The sequence below is a fragment of the Anomaloglossus baeobatrachus genome, chromosome 1 (assembly GCF_048569485.1).
Source record: "Anomaloglossus baeobatrachus isolate aAnoBae1 chromosome 1, aAnoBae1.hap1, whole genome shotgun sequence".
Classification (NCBI taxonomy): Eukaryota; Metazoa; Chordata; class Amphibia; order Anura; family Aromobatidae; genus Anomaloglossus; species Anomaloglossus baeobatrachus.
Window position 1 is genome coordinate 191,455,648 of NC_134353.1, and position 24,183 is coordinate 191,479,830.

The 24,183-nt window shown below is 45.4% G+C and overlaps 1 protein-coding gene across 9 annotated transcripts in view; it reads right to left on the reverse strand.

Annotated features, from left to right (window-relative positions):
• RAPGEF2 (Rap guanine nucleotide exchange factor 2) overlaps positions 1 to 24,183 on the reverse strand; it is a 288,204-nt gene that overhangs the window by 73,904 nt on the left and 190,117 nt on the right. For 7 of the 9 annotated variants that reach the window (XM_075347422.1, XM_075347450.1, XM_075347435.1 and 4 more), the window contains 3 exons: positions 23,602 to 23,677; positions 21,682 to 21,849; positions 16,318 to 16,335 (listed from right to left, as the gene is read on the reverse strand). In XM_075347422.1, the coding sequence (XP_075203537.1) occupies positions 16,318 to 16,335; positions 21,682 to 21,849; positions 23,602 to 23,677 (262 nt within the window). The remainder of the gene's footprint in view (positions 1 to 16,317; positions 16,336 to 21,681; positions 21,850 to 23,601; positions 23,678 to 24,183) is intronic. The other 2 variants (XM_075347428.1, XM_075347417.1) reach the window with 1 other exon arrangement.

Sequence of the window (24,183 nt, forward strand, 5' to 3'; positions counted from 1 at the left end):
GTGTGTGTGTGTGTGTGTATGTATGTATGTATGTATGTATGTATGTATGTATGTATGTATGTAATGTAATGTATGTATGTATGTATATATATATATATATATATATATATATATATATATATATATATATATATATATATATATATATATATACACACACACACACACATACATACATATATACATACATACATACATACATACATATATACATACACAGTGGAACCTCTGTTTAGCAGTAACTTGGTGTGCGAGTATCTCTCTATACGAGCAAAGCTTGCTGTAAATTTGTAACTGAGTTTATGAGAAAGCTTTGCTGTACGAGCAAATACTCACCGCACACCCTTCCGGTTCCATACTTTCACCGCGCTCTGACCCGCTCTTGTAGTCCGCACAAACACACACACATATTATGCTCACCTTACCTTCCGTTCCCTCGCCGGCCTCCTGGTTCTTGTAGTCCGCAGGTACAGGATGTGTATCGGGTGACCATCGCGACCGATGCCGAAGCATGACAGCGGAAGCTCCGGCATCGGTCGCGATGGTTACCCAATACACATCCTGTACCTGCGGACTACAAGAACCAGGAGGTCAGCGATGGAATGGAAGGTAAGGTGTGTGTGTGTGTGTGTGTGTGTGTGTGTGTGTGTGTGTGTGTGTGTGTGTGTGGAATTGTCCGAGCTTGCTTTATTTCCTATGGGAAATTTTACTTTGCTAGACTATCTTGCAATGCCGGTCAAGAGGAAGGTAAAAGCCCCCTATGAGCCGGATGCACAGGGGGTAAACCTTGCACCAACATGCCACGTCCAGAAATCTACTACATATAATTGGTCATCTATTTTATAAAAAAAAAAAAAAAAAATCATCCAAGCCTCTCGTGAACATGTTTAATGAGTCTTCAAAAAGTAACTGCTCGAACAGTAAAGAACATCAATTTAAGAATAATGGCGGCACCTTTCCTCTACAAATAGAGGACGCCACTTGTCATGGTAAGTAAAAAGGCAAATCAGACAAATCTCTGCACTGAGCATACATACATATTTAGACCGGACTGTTCAGGTTGGAGAGAGTAAGGCAGTGCAGGAGCCATACAATTACCATGCTCGTAGTTCTTGGTGCTGCAGGACACGGATTTCTCTATGTAACCTCCGTTGTCCTCCGTTGCCCCGGCTCTCAGTTAAGCTATGACCTTTACGTGTCCAATATTTTGCTCAATTTTCATCTCCTTAAAATCAGTTTCATACTTCAGACATGCAGAAAAAATCCAACATGAATATACAACAGGTAAATCATCAAACGCTGACCTGTGAGGGGCGAGTGGATGACCCCAAACCAGCATAAATGATGCCCCTTCCACACACATCACAGACCCTTCTCAGCAGATCCAACAGATAAATAAAATAACCCATTGAGCGTTCATGAGTCCAAAAGACTCCGCTGTAATGAACAGCAATGCGCTATCGATACCAAATCACAGGTTGTAGAAAATAATGCAACATCTGCAAAACTATTTTAACTAAAAGGTGTATTTATATCTCAGTTATTTATGGCCAAGATGTGGACACCTGTTTGTGCTGTTCTATGTACTAAGCTGTGCCGTCACATCCATAACAGTGAATGGGAGCATCAGAAGCAGCGTCCGTGGCCAGCGCGATTATTTCCACAATTCCACCCTCCTGTACCCAGCACATAGAGACAGATCTTGGAGTCTATAACCCCACCCATTCTGTAGCCCCACCCATTCTGTAGCCCCACCCATTCTGTAGTCACACCCATTTTCACGCACTTTCCTCAACCAAAAAATACAAGTAATTTCAAGTAAAATCTCTTTCCTCTTCTTCCCCCTCCTCTACCTTCACTCTCCTTTCCAGCACCAGTTGTTCCAGTTACTGTCAGTCATATTGTATCAAACGTTGTTTTTTTTTACAATTTTTAAAAATTATTACTTAAGGAGCCCTGCTAAAATTGGAACAGACGACCTTTCCCATACAGATCACATCCCATGTGGCTCCTTTCCCCTGCAGATCCCATCCCATGTGGCTCCTTTCCCATACAGATCTCATCCCATGTGGCTCCTTTCCCATACAGATCTCATCCCATTATGGCCTCTTTCCTCTGCAGATCGCATCCCATTATGGCCTCTTTCCCCTGCAGATCCCATCCCATTATGGCCTCTTTCCCCTGCAGATCCCATCCCATTATGGCCTCTTTCCCCTGCAGATCCCATCCCATTATGGCCTCTTTCCCCTGCAGATCCCATCCCATTATGGTCTCTTTCCCCCAGCAGATCCCATCCCATTATGGTCTCTGTCCCCTGCAGATCCCATCCCATTATGGCCTCTTTCCTCTCCCCATAGTTCCCATCTTTTGTGGTTCCTCTCCCCATATAGTTCCCATCTTTTGTGACTCCTCTCCCCATATTGTTCCCATCTTTTGCGACTCCTCTCCCCATATAGTTCCCATCTTATGCGGCTCCTCACCCAGCTCCCTGCATCTTCTGCTCACAGAGCCCTTACCTGCTCCAAGCAACGGCAGCTTCTCCTCTGTCTTTCCCGCGGCACTCTGTACACTGACACTCACAGGCAGCAGAAGGAGCTACCTCGCCACACTGTCGGGACCTCTGCAGCGACAGCGCGTCGCTGCACGCCAGGTCAGGGAGCAGACAGGCTCCACTGAACCCGAAAGTGCAGCGCAGAGGTACAGGGATTCAATTGTGCTAGTGTCTTAAAGACACTAACATAAGTGCATACAGGGAACCGGATTGCCAGAGCAGTTTCTTGCCGGTTTGGGGAAGCGGCTGCTATTTTAACAACCGGTTTGCCCGAACCGGACAGAACTGGCTGAATCCCACCCCTGCCCTGTACTACTCTAAGGCACAGAATTCCCATATAATACAAGAATAATGCCTCAATGGTTCTTAAACAAGTCATTTAAAAAAAAAATATAAAAAAACACCCACAAAAACAAAAAAAAAAAAAAAAAAGAAAAACAAAAACCCACACACTATAAAATAGACTGTAAATTCAAGGTTTATCAGCCAATTCTCAAATACTGTTTTCTGACATGGCCTCCTACTGAGAAGACATTCTGAATCTGGAGGGCCATTGGTAATTGTCCTAGATGTCCCATCACCAGACCACCCACAATCTAACATCTTCTCAAAACAGGCTATTTTCTATTAATCAAACAATAGAGTAAAAAGGTTTTAAACACTCACAAAGTTATGCAGTCCCATGTGAACGCTGCATAAGGCAGAGGGCCGGACCCCGTGTTACTTGCTGCAGTTTTTAGTAAAGGGGTTTCAGTGCTGTATCTGTGCTAGTCCTCTCGGATTAGCTTCTGCAATGCAGCCCTCGATATTCATCAGCTCCAGCCGCCCGCTCCCCACAGCTGACTGCATAGGTAGAAGGTTTCACTTCTGACACAGGTGGGGTTAGACTAATCATTGAGAGGACTAGCAGAGCTGCAGCAAATAAAACGGATTTTAGCAAAAGTAAAGGAAGAAAAAGAGTAAGGGCTTGTTCACTTGAGTGTATACATTGGACGGGTGCTATCTAATGTTTAGGTGGAGAGCTCATGACCCAGTGTTATATTATGGAGCAGTGCTGCCCAGGCACTTGTCTCATGCTGATGTTATTCAAGCACAGTCCAATTCATGCAGACAGGCAATGGAGAAAATGGAGAAAATACGTTCTCCAGCTTCTCATCTGCAAGTGAATCGGGCCTCAGTAAATGACACTCAGCACAACTCTGATCAGAGTTTGAGCCAATTGTTAATACAATCCATCCGATTCTCTAGCATAAAACAACCTATGGCTGCTTCCCCCCCCAGCTTAATGCTACAGTCACACAAGCGGATGTTCCTTCAGTGGAGAGAATCGGCCCGACTATGTCAATGGCACTTGGCTCTAACTCTGATCAGAATTTGTACTGAATGTCATTTAGTGAGATCCGATTCTCTTGCATGTGAGAATTGAAGCACGTCTGGAGAAGATGGAGGACTTAATTTCTCCATCTTCTTTATTGTCTGTTACTGCGCAAGTCCAACTGCCTGAATGGATATGGGCGGGTACTTGAATGACGCTGCTGATGACAATCACAGCGCCGCCCATATTCTCGCGCCTGCGCAATCACCTCAACAGCGGTCACACTTTACACAGTGCTGTCCCGCAATAGTGCCACTGGGCATGTGCGAGACCTGGGGAGCACTGGGCGGCGTCCTCATATATGGATATCAGCAATGGGGTCGGCGTAAAGCGGCAGGAGGCGAATAACGGACGCAAGACAGCCCGCCCCCGTGACCATACATAAACATTTGCATACAAAAAGGTAAGACTTTATAAAGTATTTATTTAGGTCTCAAAAGGGGCACAATAGCAACAGGAACCTTTCTAGAATGCAGCCCAGGAGCTGCAGAAGGGGAATCTTTTAGGTTTATTGCGAAATTTCTGCTGACAGGTTCCCTTTAACAATGGACAAGAGTATTGTGTTTGCAGAACTTTTTTCACAATGGATCTCTGCAGAATCTGTTCTAATGGATGATTACAGGGCATGTGAACTTGGACTAACGGCCTAGGGCTATCTCTGTATCGCCATAGCACAGGAATTATCCAACAGGCATCCACAATATATTCCCATCATACTGAGCATGTGCACACAGAGGAGTGATGCAGACTCATGATGGCAGGGAAGAGACGTCCGCACACAGATTACAGGTTCTAAGAGGTCCGCCGTCAGCCCAGAAAAAGTTCAATAATCACAGAAAGAAGCTTTTAGGCTACGTTCCCACGATCAGTATCTGTTGAATTTTTGATTCTGCAGAATTTCTGCACCATATCCGCACCGCACTTTACTTGCATTTTTTTCATTGTGTTTTTGACTGCAGGTTTTTATTGCAAGTTTATTTGCATTTTTTGTCTGTTTGACGTTTCAAGCTTTGAATAAAGCATATTTTTATTTTTTTTTAAACTTCCCGGTTTTGACATCATTAGATGCATATTTCACACGGTTGTTTTCTGCGTTTCTATCACGTAAATGCACCAAAAATGCATGGGAGATTTTTACCTGGGGAGTTTTCGCATCTAATGCAAGTCTATGGGAAAAATCTGTACAGAAAACTCAGCGTACCCAAAAGAGAAAAACGGACACGCTGCATATTGGGAAAAATGCACCACAAGCGACTTCACGCAGCGTAAAGAAAAAAAAAAAGCCCAGTGAGTCTGAGATTTCTATAAATCCATCCACTTTGCTTGTACTGTAAAATACTGCGTTTTTGAGGCAGTAAAGATACACAGCATCAAAACTGCAAGTAAAACCTCATCGTGGGCACGTAGCCTCATAAAATATTTCTATTACATTATGATCCACACCCTAAATAGAATACCGTTACTTAGATAGATCTGTATAGATGCGGTATATAGGCTAGACATTAAACAAAAAGCAAAATTGTGGATAACAATTATGACATCAAAAGCAGCTCTCTATCCAAGACAACTGAAAAGAACAGCAAATCCCTGAAGACTCCTGGGCTCTGCAGCAAGGATGATGCAACTTGTAAAAATAGACTAGCAGCAGCGCCAGAGCGGGTACTGCACAGTGCCCACAGCCGTGCACACCACGCCGCACACACCTCCCATGTATTACATTACCATATGATATATGCTAATTGGAGTATATAATGTGTACACACTATTTTTTTTTTTTATTTTTTTTTTTCCTTTTTGAATAATTCTTTTTTGCTTTCAAAAAAGAAGAAAATAGATAAGAAATGTCCTCGTCTGAAGACTTCACGGAGAGAGAAAAAAAAAAAAAAGTGGCTAGCTCTCGCCTATGATTCGGTTCACCCAGAGTGCAGTAATCACACTGATGGCCTTTCCTGAGAGGTCACTTAGAAAAAATGAGAAAACTCGAAAATCAATTTGCAGCAAAGTGTGTGATCAGAATATTTAAGAAATTCAACAAGCAATTCTAATAATTGTGGAGACAGATCATCAGGCCGAGTAAAACAAAAAGGGCTGCATTAACAAAAAAAAAAAAAAAGAAAAACTGTGGTTTGATCGTAATTTACAGGCATTTTCCTTTGGCTCAATAATTACACGCTCATCAAAATGTATAAAAACCTCATAGCCGTACACGACTTGGATTATTAGGGAGACACTAGGGTTTTTCAGTAGTCCATACCGTTGTCATTCCTCTTCCTCCCAAAAGCCAGGGAGCCAATTTGTCACGAACAGCCGGGGAAGTCCCTCAGAAATACGCAGCTGTTCACTGATTTGTTACACACGACTACTCTCTAGCGCCCCCCTTGTCTGCAGGCCACTTTTGGTACTGCAGGACAATGCATAAGATGAGGCTGCTGAGCTGATAATGCCAAATATTGGAGGTCTCACAGCAAGGGTAAATGTATATCTCTGATTCCTGCTAATGGAATATTTATATACCTCGGTACCCTTAATGATAGCACTCCAATAATTCTATGCAATAACAATTACGCTGCCACCACCCAGACTTTCTACAGGTAGCTGGGAACCCGTTTCAGATAGCATAAGGCCCTTCGGGGTTTTGGATTCGTATATAAAGCATAAGGAAAGAAACTCTTAAATTTTTATATATTTAATCCGAAAATAGGCAGTGTTTAAAGAATATACAGGGATCTTATGATCTTTAAGCGAATATATATATCCAGCATACATGTCACCCGTGTCCTGACATTTATGAATGAGCACTACCATGTTCAGGTGCTCGGTACTAGTGGTGAGCGAGCACTGCCGTGTTTAGGTGCACGGTAGTAGTGATGAGCGAGCACTGCCATGCTCAGGTGCTAGGTACTAGTGATGAGCGAGCACTGCCATGTTCAGGTGCTCGGTACTAGTGATGAGCGAGCACTGCCATGTTCAGGTGCTCGGTACTAGTGATGAGCGAGCACTGCCATGTTCAGGTGCACGGTAGTAGTGATGAGCGAGCACTGCCATGTTTAGGTGCACGGTAGTAGTGATGAGCGAGCACTGCCATGCTCAGGTGCTAGGTACTAGTGATGAGCGAGCACTGCCATGTTCAGGTGCTCGGTACTAATGATGAGCGAGCACTGCCATGTTCAGGTGCTCAGTACTAATGATGAGCGAGCACTTCCATGTTCAGGTCCTCGGTACTAGTGATGAGCGAGCACTACCATGTTCAGGTGCTCGGTACTAGTGATGAGCGAGCACTACCATGTTCAGGTGCTCGGTACTAATGGTGAGCGAGCACTGCTATGTTCAGGTGCTCGGTACTAGTGATGAGCGAGCACTACCATGTTCAGGTGCTCGGTACTAATGGTGAGCAAGCACTACCATGTTCAGGTGCTCGGTACTAGTGATGAGCGAGCACTACCATGTTCAGGTGCTCGGTACTAGTGATGAGCGAGCACTACCATGTTCAGGTGCTCGGTACTAGTGAGGAGCAAGCACTGCCATGTTCAGGTGCTCGGTACTAGTGATAAGTGAGCACTACCATTGCTCGGTACTAGTGATGAGCAAGCACTACTCCTCTCATGCATGGTAGTGCTTGCTCACCACTAGTACCGAGCACCCAAGCATGGTAGTGCTTGCTCCTCACTAGAATCGAGCACCCGAGTATGGTAGGCCTTGCTCACCTCTAGTACTGAGCACCCGAGTATAATAGTGCTCACGCATAACTAGTATCGAGCACCTGAGGATGATAGTGCTCACTGATCACTAGTATTGAGCATGATGGTGCTCACTCATCAGGACATGTCAATGCCCCAAAGATAACGGATCTGAGTATTGGGCATTGTCAGAACCAATCCAAATGACACATTGATGAAGTCTAAATATCTGAAGTTATTACACCCATTCCCTGTTATGAATTTTCTGAGGAAAAGTACTTTATCACGAGAAGCCTATGCCCAGTGTACTAACACGTCGCCCGATGAGTGCATTACCCGGGAGCGGCCAGGCATACACCGGATCAGAGAGCTGTGATATCACACGTTTCTTCACAGGTTTTCGCTTCACTTTTCACATCAAACTAGGTTAATTTTCCTTGAATATTTCAGTGTGGCTCCTGCAGTGGAGCGTTCACATGGCAACCTCTGTGTAAGGTGCCGCGCCCAGCCTGGCATCACACAGCATTAATTCACTGCAGGGGCCAGGAATTGTCCCCGACCCTAGTGATAAGAGCCTCAGAGGTCCCCAGCCCCATTCATAGATCACTGCAGAGTCATCGGCTCCTGTAATGCCCCGATTACCACCAACAGAGGAAGGCCGCAGAGTCTGCATTACAGCTATGTAAGGGGCAACTGAGCCACTACTGACACACCACTGCCCGTCCACCTTCAGTATCTGTGGCAGGACTACTGACACACCACTGCCCGTCCACCTTCAGTATCTGTGGCAGGACTACTGACACACCACTGTCCACCTTCAGTATCTGTGGCAAAACTACTGACACACCACTGCCCGTCCACCTTCAGTATCTGTGGCAAAACTACTGACACACCACTGTCCGTACACCTTCAGTATCTGTGGCAGGACTACTGACACACCACTGTCCATCCATCTTCAGTATCTGTGGCAGGACTACTGACACACCACTGTCCATCCATCTTCAGTATCTGTGGCAGGACTACTGACACACCACTGTCCATCCATCTTCAGTATCTGTGGCAGGACTACTGACACACCACTGTCCATCCATCTTCAGTATCTGTGGCAGGACTACTGACACACCACTGTCCATCCATCTTCAGTATCTGTGGCAGGACTACTGACACACCACTGCCCGTCCACCTTCAGTATCTCTGGCAGGACTACTGACACACCACTGTCCATCCACCTTCAGTATCTGTGGCAAAACTACTGACACACCACTGCCCGTCCACCTTCAGTATCTGTGGCAGGACTACTGACACACCACTGTCCACCTTCAGTATCTGTGGCAGGACTACTGACACACCACTGTCCACCTTCAGTATCTGTGGCAAAACTACTGACACACCACTGTCCGTACACCTTCAGTATCTGTGGCAGGACTACTGACACACCACTGTCCATCCATCTTCAGTATCTGTGGCAGGACTACTGACACACCACTGCCCGTCCACCTTCAGTATCTGTGGCAGGACTACTGACACACCACTGTCCATCCACCTTCAGTATCTGTGGCAAAACTACTGACACACCACTGCCCACCTTCAGTATCTGTGGCAAAACTACTGACACACCACTGCCCGTCCACCTTCAGTATCTGTGGCAAAACTATTGACACACCACTGTCCATCCATCTTCAGTATCTGTGGCAGGACTACTGACACACCACTGTCCACCTTCAGTATCTGTGGCAGGACTACTGACACACCACTGTCCACCTTCAGTATCTGTGGCAGGACTACTGACACACCACTGTCCATCCACCTTCAGTATCTGTGGCAGGACTACTGACACACCACTGTCCATCCACCTTCAGTATCTGTGGCAGGACTACTGACACACCACTGCCCGTCCACCTTCAGTATCTGTGGCAGGACTACTGACACACCACTGTCCACCTTCAGTATCTGTGGCAGGACTACTGACACACCACTGTCCATCCACCTTCAGTATCTGTGGCAGGACTACTGACACACCACTGTCCATCCACCTTCAGTATCTGTGGCAGGACTACTGACACACCACTGTCCATCCACCTTCAGTATCTGTGGCAGGACTACTGACACACCACTGTCCATCCACCTTCAGTATCTGTGGCAGGACTACTGACACACCACTGCCCGTCCACCTTCAGTATCTGTGGCAGGACTACTGACACACCCCTGTCCATCCACCTTCAGTATCTGTGGCAGGACTACTGACACACCACTGTCCATCCACCTTCAGTATCTGTGGCAGGACTACTGACACACCACTGCCCATCCACCTTCAGTATCTGTGGCAGGACTACTGACACACCACTGCCCATCCATCTTCAGTATCTGTGGCAGGACTACTGACACACCACTGCCCGTCCACCTTCAGTATCTGTGGCAGGACTACTGACACACCACTGTCCATCCATCTTCAGTATCTGTGGCAGGACTACTGACACACCACTGCCCGTCCACCTTCAGTATCTGTGGCAGGACTACTGACACACCACTGCCCGTCCACCTTCAGTATCTGTGGCAGGACTACTGACACACCACTGCCCATCCACCTTCAGTATCTGTCTGTGGCAGGACTACTGACACACCACTGCCCGTCCACCTTCAGTATCTGTGGCAGGACTACTGACACACCACTGCCCGTCCACCTTCAGTATCTGTGGCAGGACTACTGACACACCACTGCCCATCCACCTTCAGTATCTGTCTGTGGCAGGACTACTGACACACCACTGCCCATCCACCTTCAGTATCTGTCTGTGGCAGGACTACTGACACACCACTGCCCGTCCACCTTCAGTATCTTTGGCAGAACCGCAACGGCTATTTCTTAAGAACCCGGCACCACATACAAGTACCTTTGCTTTGGCAAATAGGAAAAGAACAGAAAGCCGCTCTTAGAAACACCTAAAAAATCATCATCTGACAGAAAAAGATGTGGCTCCCTCCCACACAGAAGATAGTGGTCGGTACCGGTGAAATTGGTCGGTTCACGCAACCTTTCTCCAATGTGTGTGGGCATCTCTAGGCATTGGAGCTCAGGACTAATACAGGGCAAACACACCCTGCAGACAATGAAACACTCGGAATATTCTAGATTTGTGGGAGAAAGCACAAGACTATATAGTGATAAGTCTATAATCTTAACATCTCATCTACATGTATGAAACTCAGGACAATTCCTCAACAGCAGCGGGTACAGAGCCATGACATGAAAGTGTAGGGCTGAAATAAAACCACCTAAGAAATGTCTATAAGGTGTATGGCCACAAAGATAATGTGATTGTCTAGGATTGGGAAGATGCAAACATAAGAATGGGGAAGAACGGAAGAAAAAGGGACACAAAGTGGGAAATATGCCAAGAAAAGCACTAGACTACTTAAAGGGGTTTTCCACGACTAGGATAACCCCTTCTGATTCCACGTTTCCCCAAGTAAAATAAAAAAGCCTATACTCACCTCTGCAGCCGGTTGTGACGTCACGCGAGCTTCGCGTCCAATCAGCGCCGGCCTCGGTCTCCTCGCCTTCAAACAGGAAGTGAGCGCTGCAGCAGCCACTCACTTCCTGTTGATTACACCGATGTCCAAAGGCGGGGAGACAGAAACAGGCACTGATTGGATGCGGGGCCCGCGTGACGTCACAACCGGCTGCAGAAGTGAGAATAGGCTTTTTTATTTTCCCTGGGGGAAAGGTGTGGTATCAGATGGGTTCGTCCTAGTAGTGGATAACTGCTCCTGTACAAGACACTTGAGCGCTCATCTCTCCGTGCCGTCACTGGCTAACGACCATTCTTAGGCTACGTTCCCACAAGCCGTATCCATGGAGTTTTTGACTCTGTAGAATTCCTGCATCATCTCTGCACCTTCGTTTCAGTTTAATCGTATTTTTGTGCTGTGTTTTTTTGTCTGCTTGGCGTTTCATCCTTTAACCATTGTGCATTTAGATGCAGTGAAAAAATTCAGCGTCAAAAGTGCGAGTAAAACTCATCGTGGGCACGTACCCTTACAACTTTCCGATAGTAATTCTAAGGTCTCTACACAATCCATTGTTGTCAGTGACACGACTGGCAACTGTTGCCCATCGCAGGCACACTTAGGAGCAGACAAGCATTTCTGACTAGGGCACAGCTCCGGAGGCCACCACTAGGCTATACTCACTACCCCCACTAGATGTACATGTCTATCAGGTCAACTGCAACAATTTGCCACAAAATGAGAACTACAACAAGCCAAGAATCAAGAATTTTTGTTCCCCATTAGTCAGTTCTTCCCCAGTTTTGTGTGGGTCTCCTCCCACACTCCAAAGAGATACTAATAGGGAATTTAGATTGTGAGCCCCAATGGGGACAGTGACGACAATGTCTGTACAGCGCTGCAGAATATGTTGGTGCTCTATGTACACAAAAATTAGAGCTTCTAAACATATTACTGTCCTATGCCACTTTCACAGGCAAATATATATAGAAATCTATACCAAATAAAATTTTGGGGGTAAAATCAAGTTATCAACTGTCCACAGAATATGCAATAACGGAGTGGTGTGTATCGACTGCTGGGAGTCACACAATGGCAGAGCGAGGCATTTATCCCCATGATAATAGATCACCGGCGTGTGTGACCGACTACTGGGAGTCGCACAACGGCAGAGCGAGGCATTTATCCCCATGATAATAGATCACCGGTGTGTGTGATCGACTGCTGGGACTCACACAAAGGCAAAGCGGGGCATTTATCCCCATGATAATAGATCACCGGTGTGTGTGACCGACTGCTGGGAGTCGCACAACGGCAGAGCGAGGCATTTATCCCCATGATAATAGATCACCGGTGTGTGTGATCGACTGCTGGGACTCACACAATCGACAGAGCGGGGCATTTATCCCCATGATAATAGATCACCGGTGTGTGTGATCGACTGCTGGGACTCACACAATCGGCAGAGCGGGGCATTTATCCCCGTGTGTGTGATCGACTGCTGCCCTATTCATTCCCTATGGAGCTGCTGGGCACTACAGTCCACTTTTTTTCAGAAGCCCCATAGTAAAAGAATGAAGCTGTAGTTTTGCAGCCGTTCTGCCACTTCGCTGTGTAACAGGGAGAGAAATGCCCTGTCAGCCATTGGGGCAGGAAACAATCAGCAAGCTATCGCCTATCCTGGTGACAAATTGTTTCCACTGGACAATCCCTTTAAAATGGTCTGTTGGCATGGGGATGTAAAGCTGTAATATATAGAAGTCCGATCCATACAGCTGCCACACACGACCAATACAAGAGACCTCTGCATGGCCCGGATTATGCCCCCAGTGGAGCAGTCCCCAGATATCACCGGTGAGTGTGAACAGTGGACAAACCGAGCAGAAGATCTAAAATGATATAAAATACAGAAGAAACTCTTTGTTACTCAGATGATAGGGCAGAGTTATAACCTTATAAATGTAATTGTCAGCGCTCGGCACAATCACCTCGCTGTGCACGGTCGGACGTCCATAAAGACTGTCGTTAGTACGGGTCGGTGGCTGCACAGCACAGGTTTGGGTACCGCTAGCACTGACATTTCCCAGGAACTACTAAACACACATTGACTGCTGATGTGACCCTGCACCGGGGTCATAGACACAACAATGTGCAGATTAGCGGGTATTTATACCACTGTAATCCATCACATTAGCCCACGGTGTATACACTACATGGAATCGGCTAAAGCCCCTTCTATTCATGGATATACGAGACCACCCTCCTCTCAATGGCTCAACACAAGGGCACATTTCATATATCATTCATCTACCAGTGAAGTCACTATACGAAAAGTAAAAGTACCACGGTAAAATGAAAGCGGTCACCTCTATAAGAAGTATATGAATACGTGATCTCTGGATTACTCAGCAGCTCGTCACAACCGAACCAATCCCTACATATGACGGTTCCTATAGCTTGTAGATCTACTTTCCCCTTCTGAATAAATATTAAACAGAATCTGTCAGAAGGTTTTTGCTACTACATCTGAGAGAAGCATGATTTAGGGACAGAAACCCTGATTCCTGACATGTGTCACGTACTGGGCCACTTGCAGCAGTTTTGATAAAATCACTGTTTTCTCTGCAGCAGATGTACAAGTTCTCTAAATGCAGATCACTGTGTAACCCCACCCACACTAATGATTAATATCTGTGTACACTGTACATTGGCAGAAAGCTGCCAATCAGTGGTGGGGGTGGGGTTAGACAGATGAGGAGGACTACGTGGCACAAGACAATAGTCCTCTAGTGATGATTTCCGGCTAATAAAACACTGATTTTATTGAAATTTCAACAAGTAACCCAGTAAGCGACATTGCTGGAATCAGGGTCTCTGCATCTACATCATGCGTCTCTCAGACTGTATAGCAAAAATCTGATGACAAATTCCTTTTTAAAGGGGTTGTCCGGAACCGCATATTTCTATATCAGAGGTGAGCGATGCTAATAATGCAATAACCCCACATAACATGATCATTCAGAAGTCTGGCAGCACCCTTCACCTTCATTATAGCACCATGTGACACTGGGGGAAAAAAACCCCTTAAAATTCTATAAAATAAACAGGTTTTCTGGCTGCCTACTGCAAATATATTTCACAGCTAATAAGAGAAAAACACACACCTAAAGGGAAAAATACAAAAATAAGAAGGTTTTGTAAAAGTGTAGAACAATCAAATGTATGTTGCAAACCAGATTTCCTACAGGTCTTTCCATGTGTTATATATCAGGCGATGTTCACACATGCATATTTTCTGCTGCTGATCAGTGAATTTCAGCCTATGCATTGCCAGGGGTGACAATCCGTACCATAAATTGACATGTAGCTCGATATCACCTATTTTTTTCATGTTTGCTGCCTATAATGCCATCAATAGTGTTGTAAAATAAAAGCAGGTAAAATACTGCTTTACATTTATGTTGCATCTGTAATTTATAGGTATTCATCCATTTTTATACAAAGAAATGACAATACAGAGTTTAACATAACTATTTCTAATTATAACAGTTAAAAATGTCAAAAGGTGTAAAAATCCCAAAGAATAGATCTTAAAGGGGGGGTCCAGTTTGGAAAACACATTTTGGTAAAGCCCACTGGGGAATTCTGCGTTAATGGAGAGGAATGCTTTGTTTGGGATTCCCGGCCAAATTGGAAAGTGATAAGTCCAGTTTTCTGGAGTGTTTGGTTTAAAAAAAGGCAGGAAAATCTCTTCAAAAACATTTGAAACCCTTTTCCTATTAATTTCTATTCTAAAATCACTTTTCTGCTCCGGTTTAGTCTTGTGAGCATTCTTTCTGCTGATGCTGATCAATACACCCATGTAGCGAGTGGCTTCAGAGATGAGGAGGGGGGGGCACATATGTTTGATTCCGGAGTTTACTACAATCACCAAATAAGTGATTATCGCCACTGCAATCACCATTGGTGGCAATGGGGATAATCTCCTATTCCCTTGACTGCACATGATGACAAATGCTCACAACTAGGGATAAGCGGACAAGTTGCCGGGTTGGGCAGTACTTTAGTTAAAAGTCCGGTTCGGGACCTGGACTTCATATAAGTGGGGACTTGAGGCCAGCTGTCAATTCACAGCTGACATTAACTCCAAAAGTATTACCTCGATTGCTTCTGCACCAGGGCAATCGGGAATAAGCAATGCGCTCAAATTAGTTCGTCTGATGGATGCGCCACTTCTTGGGCAACTGCGGGCTGCTATTTCATGGCTGGGAAGGGCCAAATAACCAGATGTAATACATTGTGATCAGCATGTTGTTAAAGGATCCTTGTGATTGTCCAAAGCAGAGAACCCCTTTAATATAAATGGACTTGAAATAAATAACCGTAGAATCAAAGGTACACCAAATTTTGATTTAACAGTGAGGCACGGCGACACAGCTCCAGCTTATAAGCCCCAACCACAAACAGGCAAATTTTGACACTAGACGCTGATGACCATTTTTCACGTCTAAGTTACTGGGAACCTGTCACAGGCAGCAAGTTATACTGCAGGAGGATTGGAGATAGATTCCGCATAACTTGTATTGTCTGCTGTCATCCCAGCTGGCGGTCTTCCTCATTGACTGCCATGACTGTATGTAATCTCACACAGGGACGGCTGTCAGTCATTGATTAAGCCCACTGGGAGCACAGATTGCCATCAATAAATGACAAGTTCTACTGAATCTCTCCCCTGAAAATCACATATCAATCTGATCGGCACCCCCGACTATCACCCCGCCTGCAGATCAGACAGCATCCTCTATGACGGTTCCCTTTAACTTTTACACTGCAGGCACAGCACATACAGAGGACATATGATTACAGGAAGCAGTAAGGCCTTGTCCACACGACGCTGATCAGTGGCGATAATGACACTGGATGGCGTCACTTACACAAATGACTATTTATAGTGAGCCATCTTTGCTTTATATCCTATGAATAATTCAAATTTTGCATATTATCTAATGCGTAACTCACTGAGGTGCAAAACATGCCCTAGATGTGGAATTAAAATGTTACTTGTCAATGATAATTTAGACATTCCCATTCACTACAGGTCTAGTAAAATAGGGGCAAAACCACCACTATGCACCACGTGTGATCGCAGCCTTACATCTGGAAGCGGGAGCTTGATCTTAGGACAAGACATGGAACAGTTACAATACCTGAGGTTTAGAGCATTCCTGCGAGCCAAAATGAAATGAATGCCATAAGAAAGGAAAGGAAAAGATGAGCATTACAAGGCATGCGATTAAATATCCCATCAGTATGACGTTCATGTGCATTGTACTGGGAATATCAGAGCCATGCGAGAGCCAAACACCGGGCTGAAATACTCATGCTCCAAATGGCTACACACAGGCCGGGAGGTTTTCTAAATCTGGATGATCTACTACCATCAAGGTCCGCAATAGCAATATAAACATTGTGCACTTAAAGGGCATCTGTCAGCAGGTTTTTGCTATGTAATCTAAGAGCAGAACAATGTAGGAGCCAGGGGCAGACATATCATTGGTGTAGGAGCCAGGGGCAGACATATCATTGGTGTAGGAGCCAGGAGCAGACATATCATTGGTGTAGGAGCCAGGGGCAGACATATCATTGATGTAGGAGCCAGGAGCAGACATATCATTGGTGTAGGAGCCAGGGGCAGACATATCATTGGTGTAGGAGCCAGGGGCAGACATATCATTGGTGTAGGAGCCAGGAGCAGACATATCATTGGTGTAGGAGCCAGGGGCAGACATATCATTGATGTAGGAGCCAGGGGCAGACATATCATTGGTGTAGGAGCCAGGGGCAGACATATCATTGATGTAGGAGCCAGGGGCAGACATATCATTGATGTAGGAGCCAGGAGCAGACATATCATTGGTGTAGGAGCCAGGGGCAGACATATCATTGGTGTAGGAGCCAGGGGCAGACATATCATTGGTGTAGGAGCCAGGGGCAGACATATCATTGGTGTAGGAGCCAGGGGCAGACATATCATTGGTGTAGGAGCCAGGGGCAGACATATCATTGGTGTAGGAGCCAGGGGCAGACATATCATTGGTGTAGGAGCCAGGGGCAGACATATCATTGGTGTAGGAGCCAGGGGCAGACATATCATTGATGTAGGAGCCAGGGGCAGACATATCATTGGTGTAGGAGCCAGGGGCAGACATATCATTGGTGTAGGAGCCAGGAGCAGACATATCATTGATGTAGGAGCCAGGGGCAGACATATCATTGGTGTAGGAGCCAGGGGCAGACATATCATTGGTGCAGCCGCACAGGGGTCCAAGAGGTAAGGGGGCCCATTTCCACTTTCAAATTTGTTGTAATTTTCCAAAATGATTAGCGATTGGACTGCAAAAGTGCCCATATATTGTTCTTGTACAGGGGCCCTTTTCTATCTTTGTCCGCCTGTGGTAGGAGCAGAGACCTCGATTCCAGTGGTGTGTCACTTACTGGGCTCTGTATTTCTGTTTCAATAAAATCAGCGTTTTATCAGCAGATTATCATCACTACAGGACTAGGGATTTTGTGCTTGCTAGTCAACTGCTTTGTGTAACCCCACCCACGCGAATGATTAGCAGCTTTCTGCCTATGCACAGGGTACAAAAAAGATGCCAATCAGTGGTGTGAGCAGGGTTACAGAGATCAGCATTCTAAGCCCTGCTGGATCTGCAGCAGAGAAAACAGGGATTGTCAAAATGACAGCATGGAGACCAGTAAGTGATACTTTGAAATAATCATGATCTCAGCACCTACATCACACTCGTCTCAGATTACATAGCAAAAACCTGCTGACAGATTCCCTTTAAATGCACAAATGTGCAACAAATCTTTTTGCAAATGGATTTCATGAAGGGTTTTGCACTTTTTTTTTTACAAGTTCTTCTCCTTCTAGTGGTAATCTATTAGTGAGCGCGTGCTGATCGTGTTATAAACTTCCTATCCCCTATCTAAACCAGGGCTGGGCAAAGTGTGGCCTGAGGGCCACACCGTGCCTCTGACTGTTCCAATCTGGCCCGTAAAGGGCTGAAAACACTGGACTACAGGCTGCACTGTGTCGTCCTCCGCTGCTCATCTGCTGCCACTGCTTCCCGCCACCTGATGTGACCGCTGTTTGCATACAGCTATAAACAAATTGGTAGAAGACCGTGCCACTGGCTCAGTTTTCCGCCAATCAGCGTGATGCCCACCAGACGTGATGACACTATGTATATCTAGCAGTTATTTGAATATGGGGCTCTAAAACCCCGACCACACCATTGATTAGCAGCTTTGTGCCCATAAACAGTGTACACAGAGAGATGTCAATCAGTGGTGTGGATGGGGTTATAAAGAGCTCATGAATACGTTTGACTACCTGCAGCACGCCAAGTAGTCCTCTAATGATAATCTCCTGATGATTAAACCGTGATTTTATCAAAACTACACTAAGCACCCCAGTAAGTGACACATCGCCGAAATCAGGATCTCTGTCTATACATCATGCTGCTCTCCAATTAGACAAAAAACCTGGTGACAGATTCCCTTTAATTGTAATGTACTGCAGAATATTGGCGCTATAGAAATAAGGTTATTATCTGCCCTTTTCTGAGCTCTTCTCAGCTGATTTCTGACCACAAACCACATCAAAGTAGAGCTAAAATAGCTCAGACAATGACATGGAGTTAAACTGTGCTAGAATAAGCTCACTGATAGGGTCTTAGTTAGCCCATTCTGCAGCCAACGATAGACTGAGCAACACAGTAGAGGTTGTAGAAGACAAAAAAGAGCAAAATTAATGGAACCCAATTGCAAAAAATATTTTAGCTGAAAATACAGGCATTTAAGTATTTAAACTAAATGGTGTTTATATTGTTTAATAGCACACAACTATATAGCTGTTAGATGACAACTTTGTGGCCGGGACAGAATACCTCTGATTACAATTACTCAGACGTGCCATGATGATAGATGGAAAGAGATCATCTATTGAAAGGTTATATGGGCAGGGTCCTCAGGGGTTAACCAGTGCAATGATAAAGAGCAGACTATAGAAGGGAAGGTGGGGAGGGTGCACAGCATGGCCGTATCCATAGGACAAGTCTGAACCGACGAATGCTTTGCTGGTAATGCTTCTATTGCTACAGCAGCTCATGATGAGGGGTCTCACATTCCAAACACTTCTCCGAACATACCCCAAATATCTACAGCACAGCTCAGACTGATGGTAGACTGCTCGCCTGACAATACCCTGCAGCGGGCACTGCAATGTACCCTGCAGCGGGCACTGCAATGTACTGAAAGGCGTCTTCTCCACATCTGTCAGGCCGTGATCCTACATCTGCACTCATTTCCTAACTCATGTGATCGCTGACGTGCCTCGACTTCATTAAGTTTAGTCATTTTTAGGCCATCCTCTGCGATCCCCATGTAAAGCTTTATTTTCAAGCATAAACAGCAGGCGGGGGGGCAAAGTAACAATGGGGCAGGGAGCGCGCGGCTGGAGGTGACCTCCACAGAGGTGCAGGCCCACTTACAGACCAGTATACTTTTTGGGATATTGATTAGTACTAGGGAAGCAGCGGCCTATAACAACCACATTCCCCCTCCCATTTTTATGAGGCACTTTAGAAAATTAAAGCAATAAACCTCAATAGATTGCCCTGGCATTGGCTTCACCCTGCTTTGCACTTGTCCTGATGAGTCTTCTTGGGGAGTCCCTAGTCACTCATTCCTATGTCCTGGCTACCATTTGCCCGCGGCTTGATGTGTCAGGAATTCGGGCTGCCGGACAGAGCGGAGTTTTGCTCTTTCTGGTAACCCCTGATCAGGTCTCAGGTAATTGTGGGTTTCCGCAGACGCCTGGCAGTGACACACGGTGCAGAGAATGACTATTCATGCCGTCCTGTAATTTACAGACAATTGGGGAGATACAAAACCTGTAGTAATGGTGCGACTAGAGCCCATGATTCGGGGGCATGTGTATCAGGAGCTGGATGCAGCTGCCTCATGGAGGGGATGCCAGGCTTGGCCGGGCAGTCCTTGCCGAAGCTCCAGAGTCATCAGCGCACTAGGGGCTGCCTACACCCATCAGTGATAGGAGGGGGTGCACAGGCTACAGATTAGTGGCAGAAATGTCTGCAAAATTTAGATCCATGTGATTGAAGCCTGAAGAATTTGGAGACTGAAGAAATCTGTGTCCTTACTGCAAAAGGGACCCTATCTGCTACATGTATACCCTTACAGATCAAACAGCCGGACCGGGCGTGGGGGCAGGTACTGTACAGAAATCCGCCTCTGTAGGCTACACCAGGTGGATAGCTACATGTGAGTACAACATGTCCATTTACAGAAGTCCCGGTCCTGCACCCAATTAGTGCTTGGCAAATAGCTGCGCTAACATTATATATTCCTTTGCATGTAGGACTGCAGATATATACATCCCCCATAACATCAGCGAGCAGGAACACAGCTGGATCAGGAGCGCCAACAGGCACGAAAGCCTTGTAAGCCTGTACAACGTCATATATTAGGGTGTTTTCCCATCATCTGGAAGCAATCCTACTAATGCTAATGACTAGGAGCTGCCCTGCAGTACCCCAGAGCGGCCACTAAACAGCTAGTGGAGCTATGCAGGTCTGCGGTATACACTGCTTATATCCAGCCACAGCTGGGAACTACTCATCGTGCGGGTGCTGGGAGTCGGCCCTCCACCAATATGATGCAAAGTGCAAGTCATCAGTACCACAGTAGTGGACAACCCTTTAACCCCTTCCCAACATGTAACTTAATAGCATATCACAAGTTGAGTGCCTGTGTACAGTGAAGGCTCAGGAGCTGAGCCCCTACCATACCCGGGAGATGCCGCCTGTGTTATACAGCTGAAAATTTGCTGTAACAGCAGTGACAGGAGCATGCTCCAAATGCTGCAGTTTAACCATTTTAATTCCTCTGTTAGTCACTTAAGCAAATCACTAATGCAGTCAGGAACCTGCTAAAGAGCCTCATGGCTGCCATCTTAGTCCTCCTATATATGTCATTTTGGTATATACTACACTACAGTACTATTATACAGTAGTATATAGAGGAAGTAACTGAGTGATGGCAGGTTCAAGTCCCTTAAAGGAACTTAAACATAAAAAAAAAAAATAAAAAAAACAACAAAAAAGGCAGCCTGATATAGGTCTATGAGGTTACCAAAACAAGACTTTGATCTGTACAACAGGCCTAACGAGGGTAATCCTCGAAGAAACATTTAGGAGAAGTCAACTAGGCATCCCATAAAATCCTGCTCCGTTTCGGCTTTGACCTCCATGGAACCCAAGAATAGGACGGTCTGTGTAATTAGTCCTGTGTGTGCAGTCATTCACATTTACAATAAATGAAAGCTACAGAAACTTATAAGTGATCGTATAGGTAGGGTCAACAGAATAAAGGATCTAGAAAATTGCAGCTGCGTATCACGTATAACACGCATGATATCATGTAGTATGTAAGAGGCAGTGCCATGTAAGCGCGGCACATCCGGTAATCAGCATGCTGGTACTCACTGTGTGGTAGCCTCTGGGCAATGGAGGTTTTCCAACTGGATAAGGATCCACTGTGTCAATGATGGTTTGTCGCTCTCCTTTCTGGTTGATCTTCCGAAATCTGCGGCGAGACTGCCGATGGGACGCTTGTCTCTGGAAATACTCTTCATTTTCATCCATATAGTCAACCTAGTGAACACAAGGCAAGGCACCATATTGTCATGTATCATGTACAAGCAGTGGAAGGCGGAGAACACAGAGCCGGACACAGGCTCTCCTGTCCCCCAACACACAAGAGCCGCTCTCTCCAACATACACATCAAACGAGATCATAGGCTATATGCAGACGGAGGCAGAAGACCCTTCTGGAAACGCTCTCTGGAGCAGACCCCATCAGGATTGTTCCAAAGGAGATAAATGCAATTATTAACACCCCCCAAAATCATAAAAACAGCCAAGAGGATTAACATTGGAAGGAAAGTCTTTCAATCTTTTTTATGCAATTTTTGGAGAGGGTCTGCTCCAAAATACTCCCCAAAAGCTCTATCCGCACATAATATTACAGACACTAAATGTGTCAGATAAGAGGATGCAGCTCTAATCAATAATTACACCATCCTGCCCCCTATATATGGAGGGACATAACCAGGCTAGGAGACCACTGTCCTGTCACAGCCTGAAGAAGACCGATTACTAGACATCAGAAACATCATTTCCTGTGCCAAAATAAATATGACAATAATAAATAGCTCAACAAAAAAACTTTTTAGGGCACATTTCCCAAGCCGCCTCACGTTAGGGCACATTTCCCAAGCCGCCTCACGTTAGGGCACATTTCCCAAGCCGCCTCACGTTAGGGCACATTTCCCAAGCCGCCTCACGTTAGGGCACATTTCCCAAACCGCCTCACGTTAGGGCACATTTCCCAAGCTACCTGACATAAGGGCAGATTTGCAAAGTTGTCTGACTGTTAGGGCAGATTTCCCCAAGCCTAATTTTTCAGACATCTGTCTTAATCCACAAAACAAAAAAAATCAAAAAAGGTGCTTGTCCACTAACAAATTTGGCAAATTTTTGGCTTTTCTTATGCCAGAAATTGAAATCTTTAGCTGCTATGAGCAGATGTAGACTTGCACAATCTGTGGTAATTTCTGGCAAAATAAATAATAAAAGTGGTGGACGACTTGTGCCAACAACCCTCTTGCTTAAAGTGACCTTCTACCCTGGCACTCAAAAGGTGACTATATATTTTGTCATGTAGAGTCAGCATACTTGGCGCCATTATTGGTGCCTGCTCAGGGCAGATCAAAGTACTGCGCAGGACCTCAATGCCAGCGCGTGTGCATGATGTAGGACGCGTCATGCACCCCGGCTTCAGAAGGAGGACAAAGATGGCTGAAAGAGGAGGCGCCGCACGCAGAGAACGGAGACACCCATTTGACCCATCTGCACAGAACCGACCGTTCGGGGAGTATTATAAAGTAATTTTTTCGTTCTACACAGCGGCCTGGGCTCTTATATACAGCACTATTCCAGCACTAAAAAAAAACGCTGCAGTAGTACTTCAAGAATTAGACAGCTGCAAATAATGTGACATTTTAAACCCGATTTGTTGATTTCCTACTCCCTTTAAGTTTTTATATCTAAAATATAGAACCACTCTTCCCATACCTCTACTGAATTGGTTATCTCCAGTGACACAGAATGGGTTAATATGGGTCCCGACTCATTTGAACATTTTTACAATGAATAGAACAAGGGCCATTGTGAATGTCTTACCCTGAGGAAGGAAGTGGTCTGATTACTCCTTCAGGAATGCCAACATTGTAGGCCCTAGTCCACACCCATCCACAAATTATCAACTAATACTGTGTATATATCCCAGGAAAACAAGCCAGTGAGTAAACAGCGAGCCCAGTAAGAGGTTTAGAGCAGACTTACCACAATCATTTCGGAGGGCTCCAAGACAATGCATTCACAGCCACGCCTGAAGCTTCCTGCAGATCGCTTTCCAAAGCTGTAGATACATGAAAGGAAGAACCACCATTAAAATCATTTCTGAACGAATAGTTAAATGTATGACTAACAATTAAGGGCACATGGATCAGTAACAAATATAATCCATCAACTACACAATTTGTGAGAAACTGCAGTGTCCCCAGATACCAAAGCCATAGCGGGAATTCTGGATCTTCACATGCTCTGACCATTGCTCGCCAGATTTCCTGGTGATTGCACAAATCATTCCCACAGAAAGATTTCACGGACAGATGTTCGCTCTTTACACATTGGATCTTTTTGGCATATTGCCAGTCAGCTCAAACCCAAGGTCAAAGAAACTTCTTAAAGACAATCAAAAATGAAATAATGGGAAAAAGCAAATACTATTCATACAGCAAAGTTCTACATACGCTAAAGAGCTACGTAGGTAGGGCAAGGAACACAAGGAAAATTGGACAATTTATAGAAGTTATTGTTTGTTTATTTGTTAGTATGCAAATAGAGAGCGGCATAAAGAAGGAA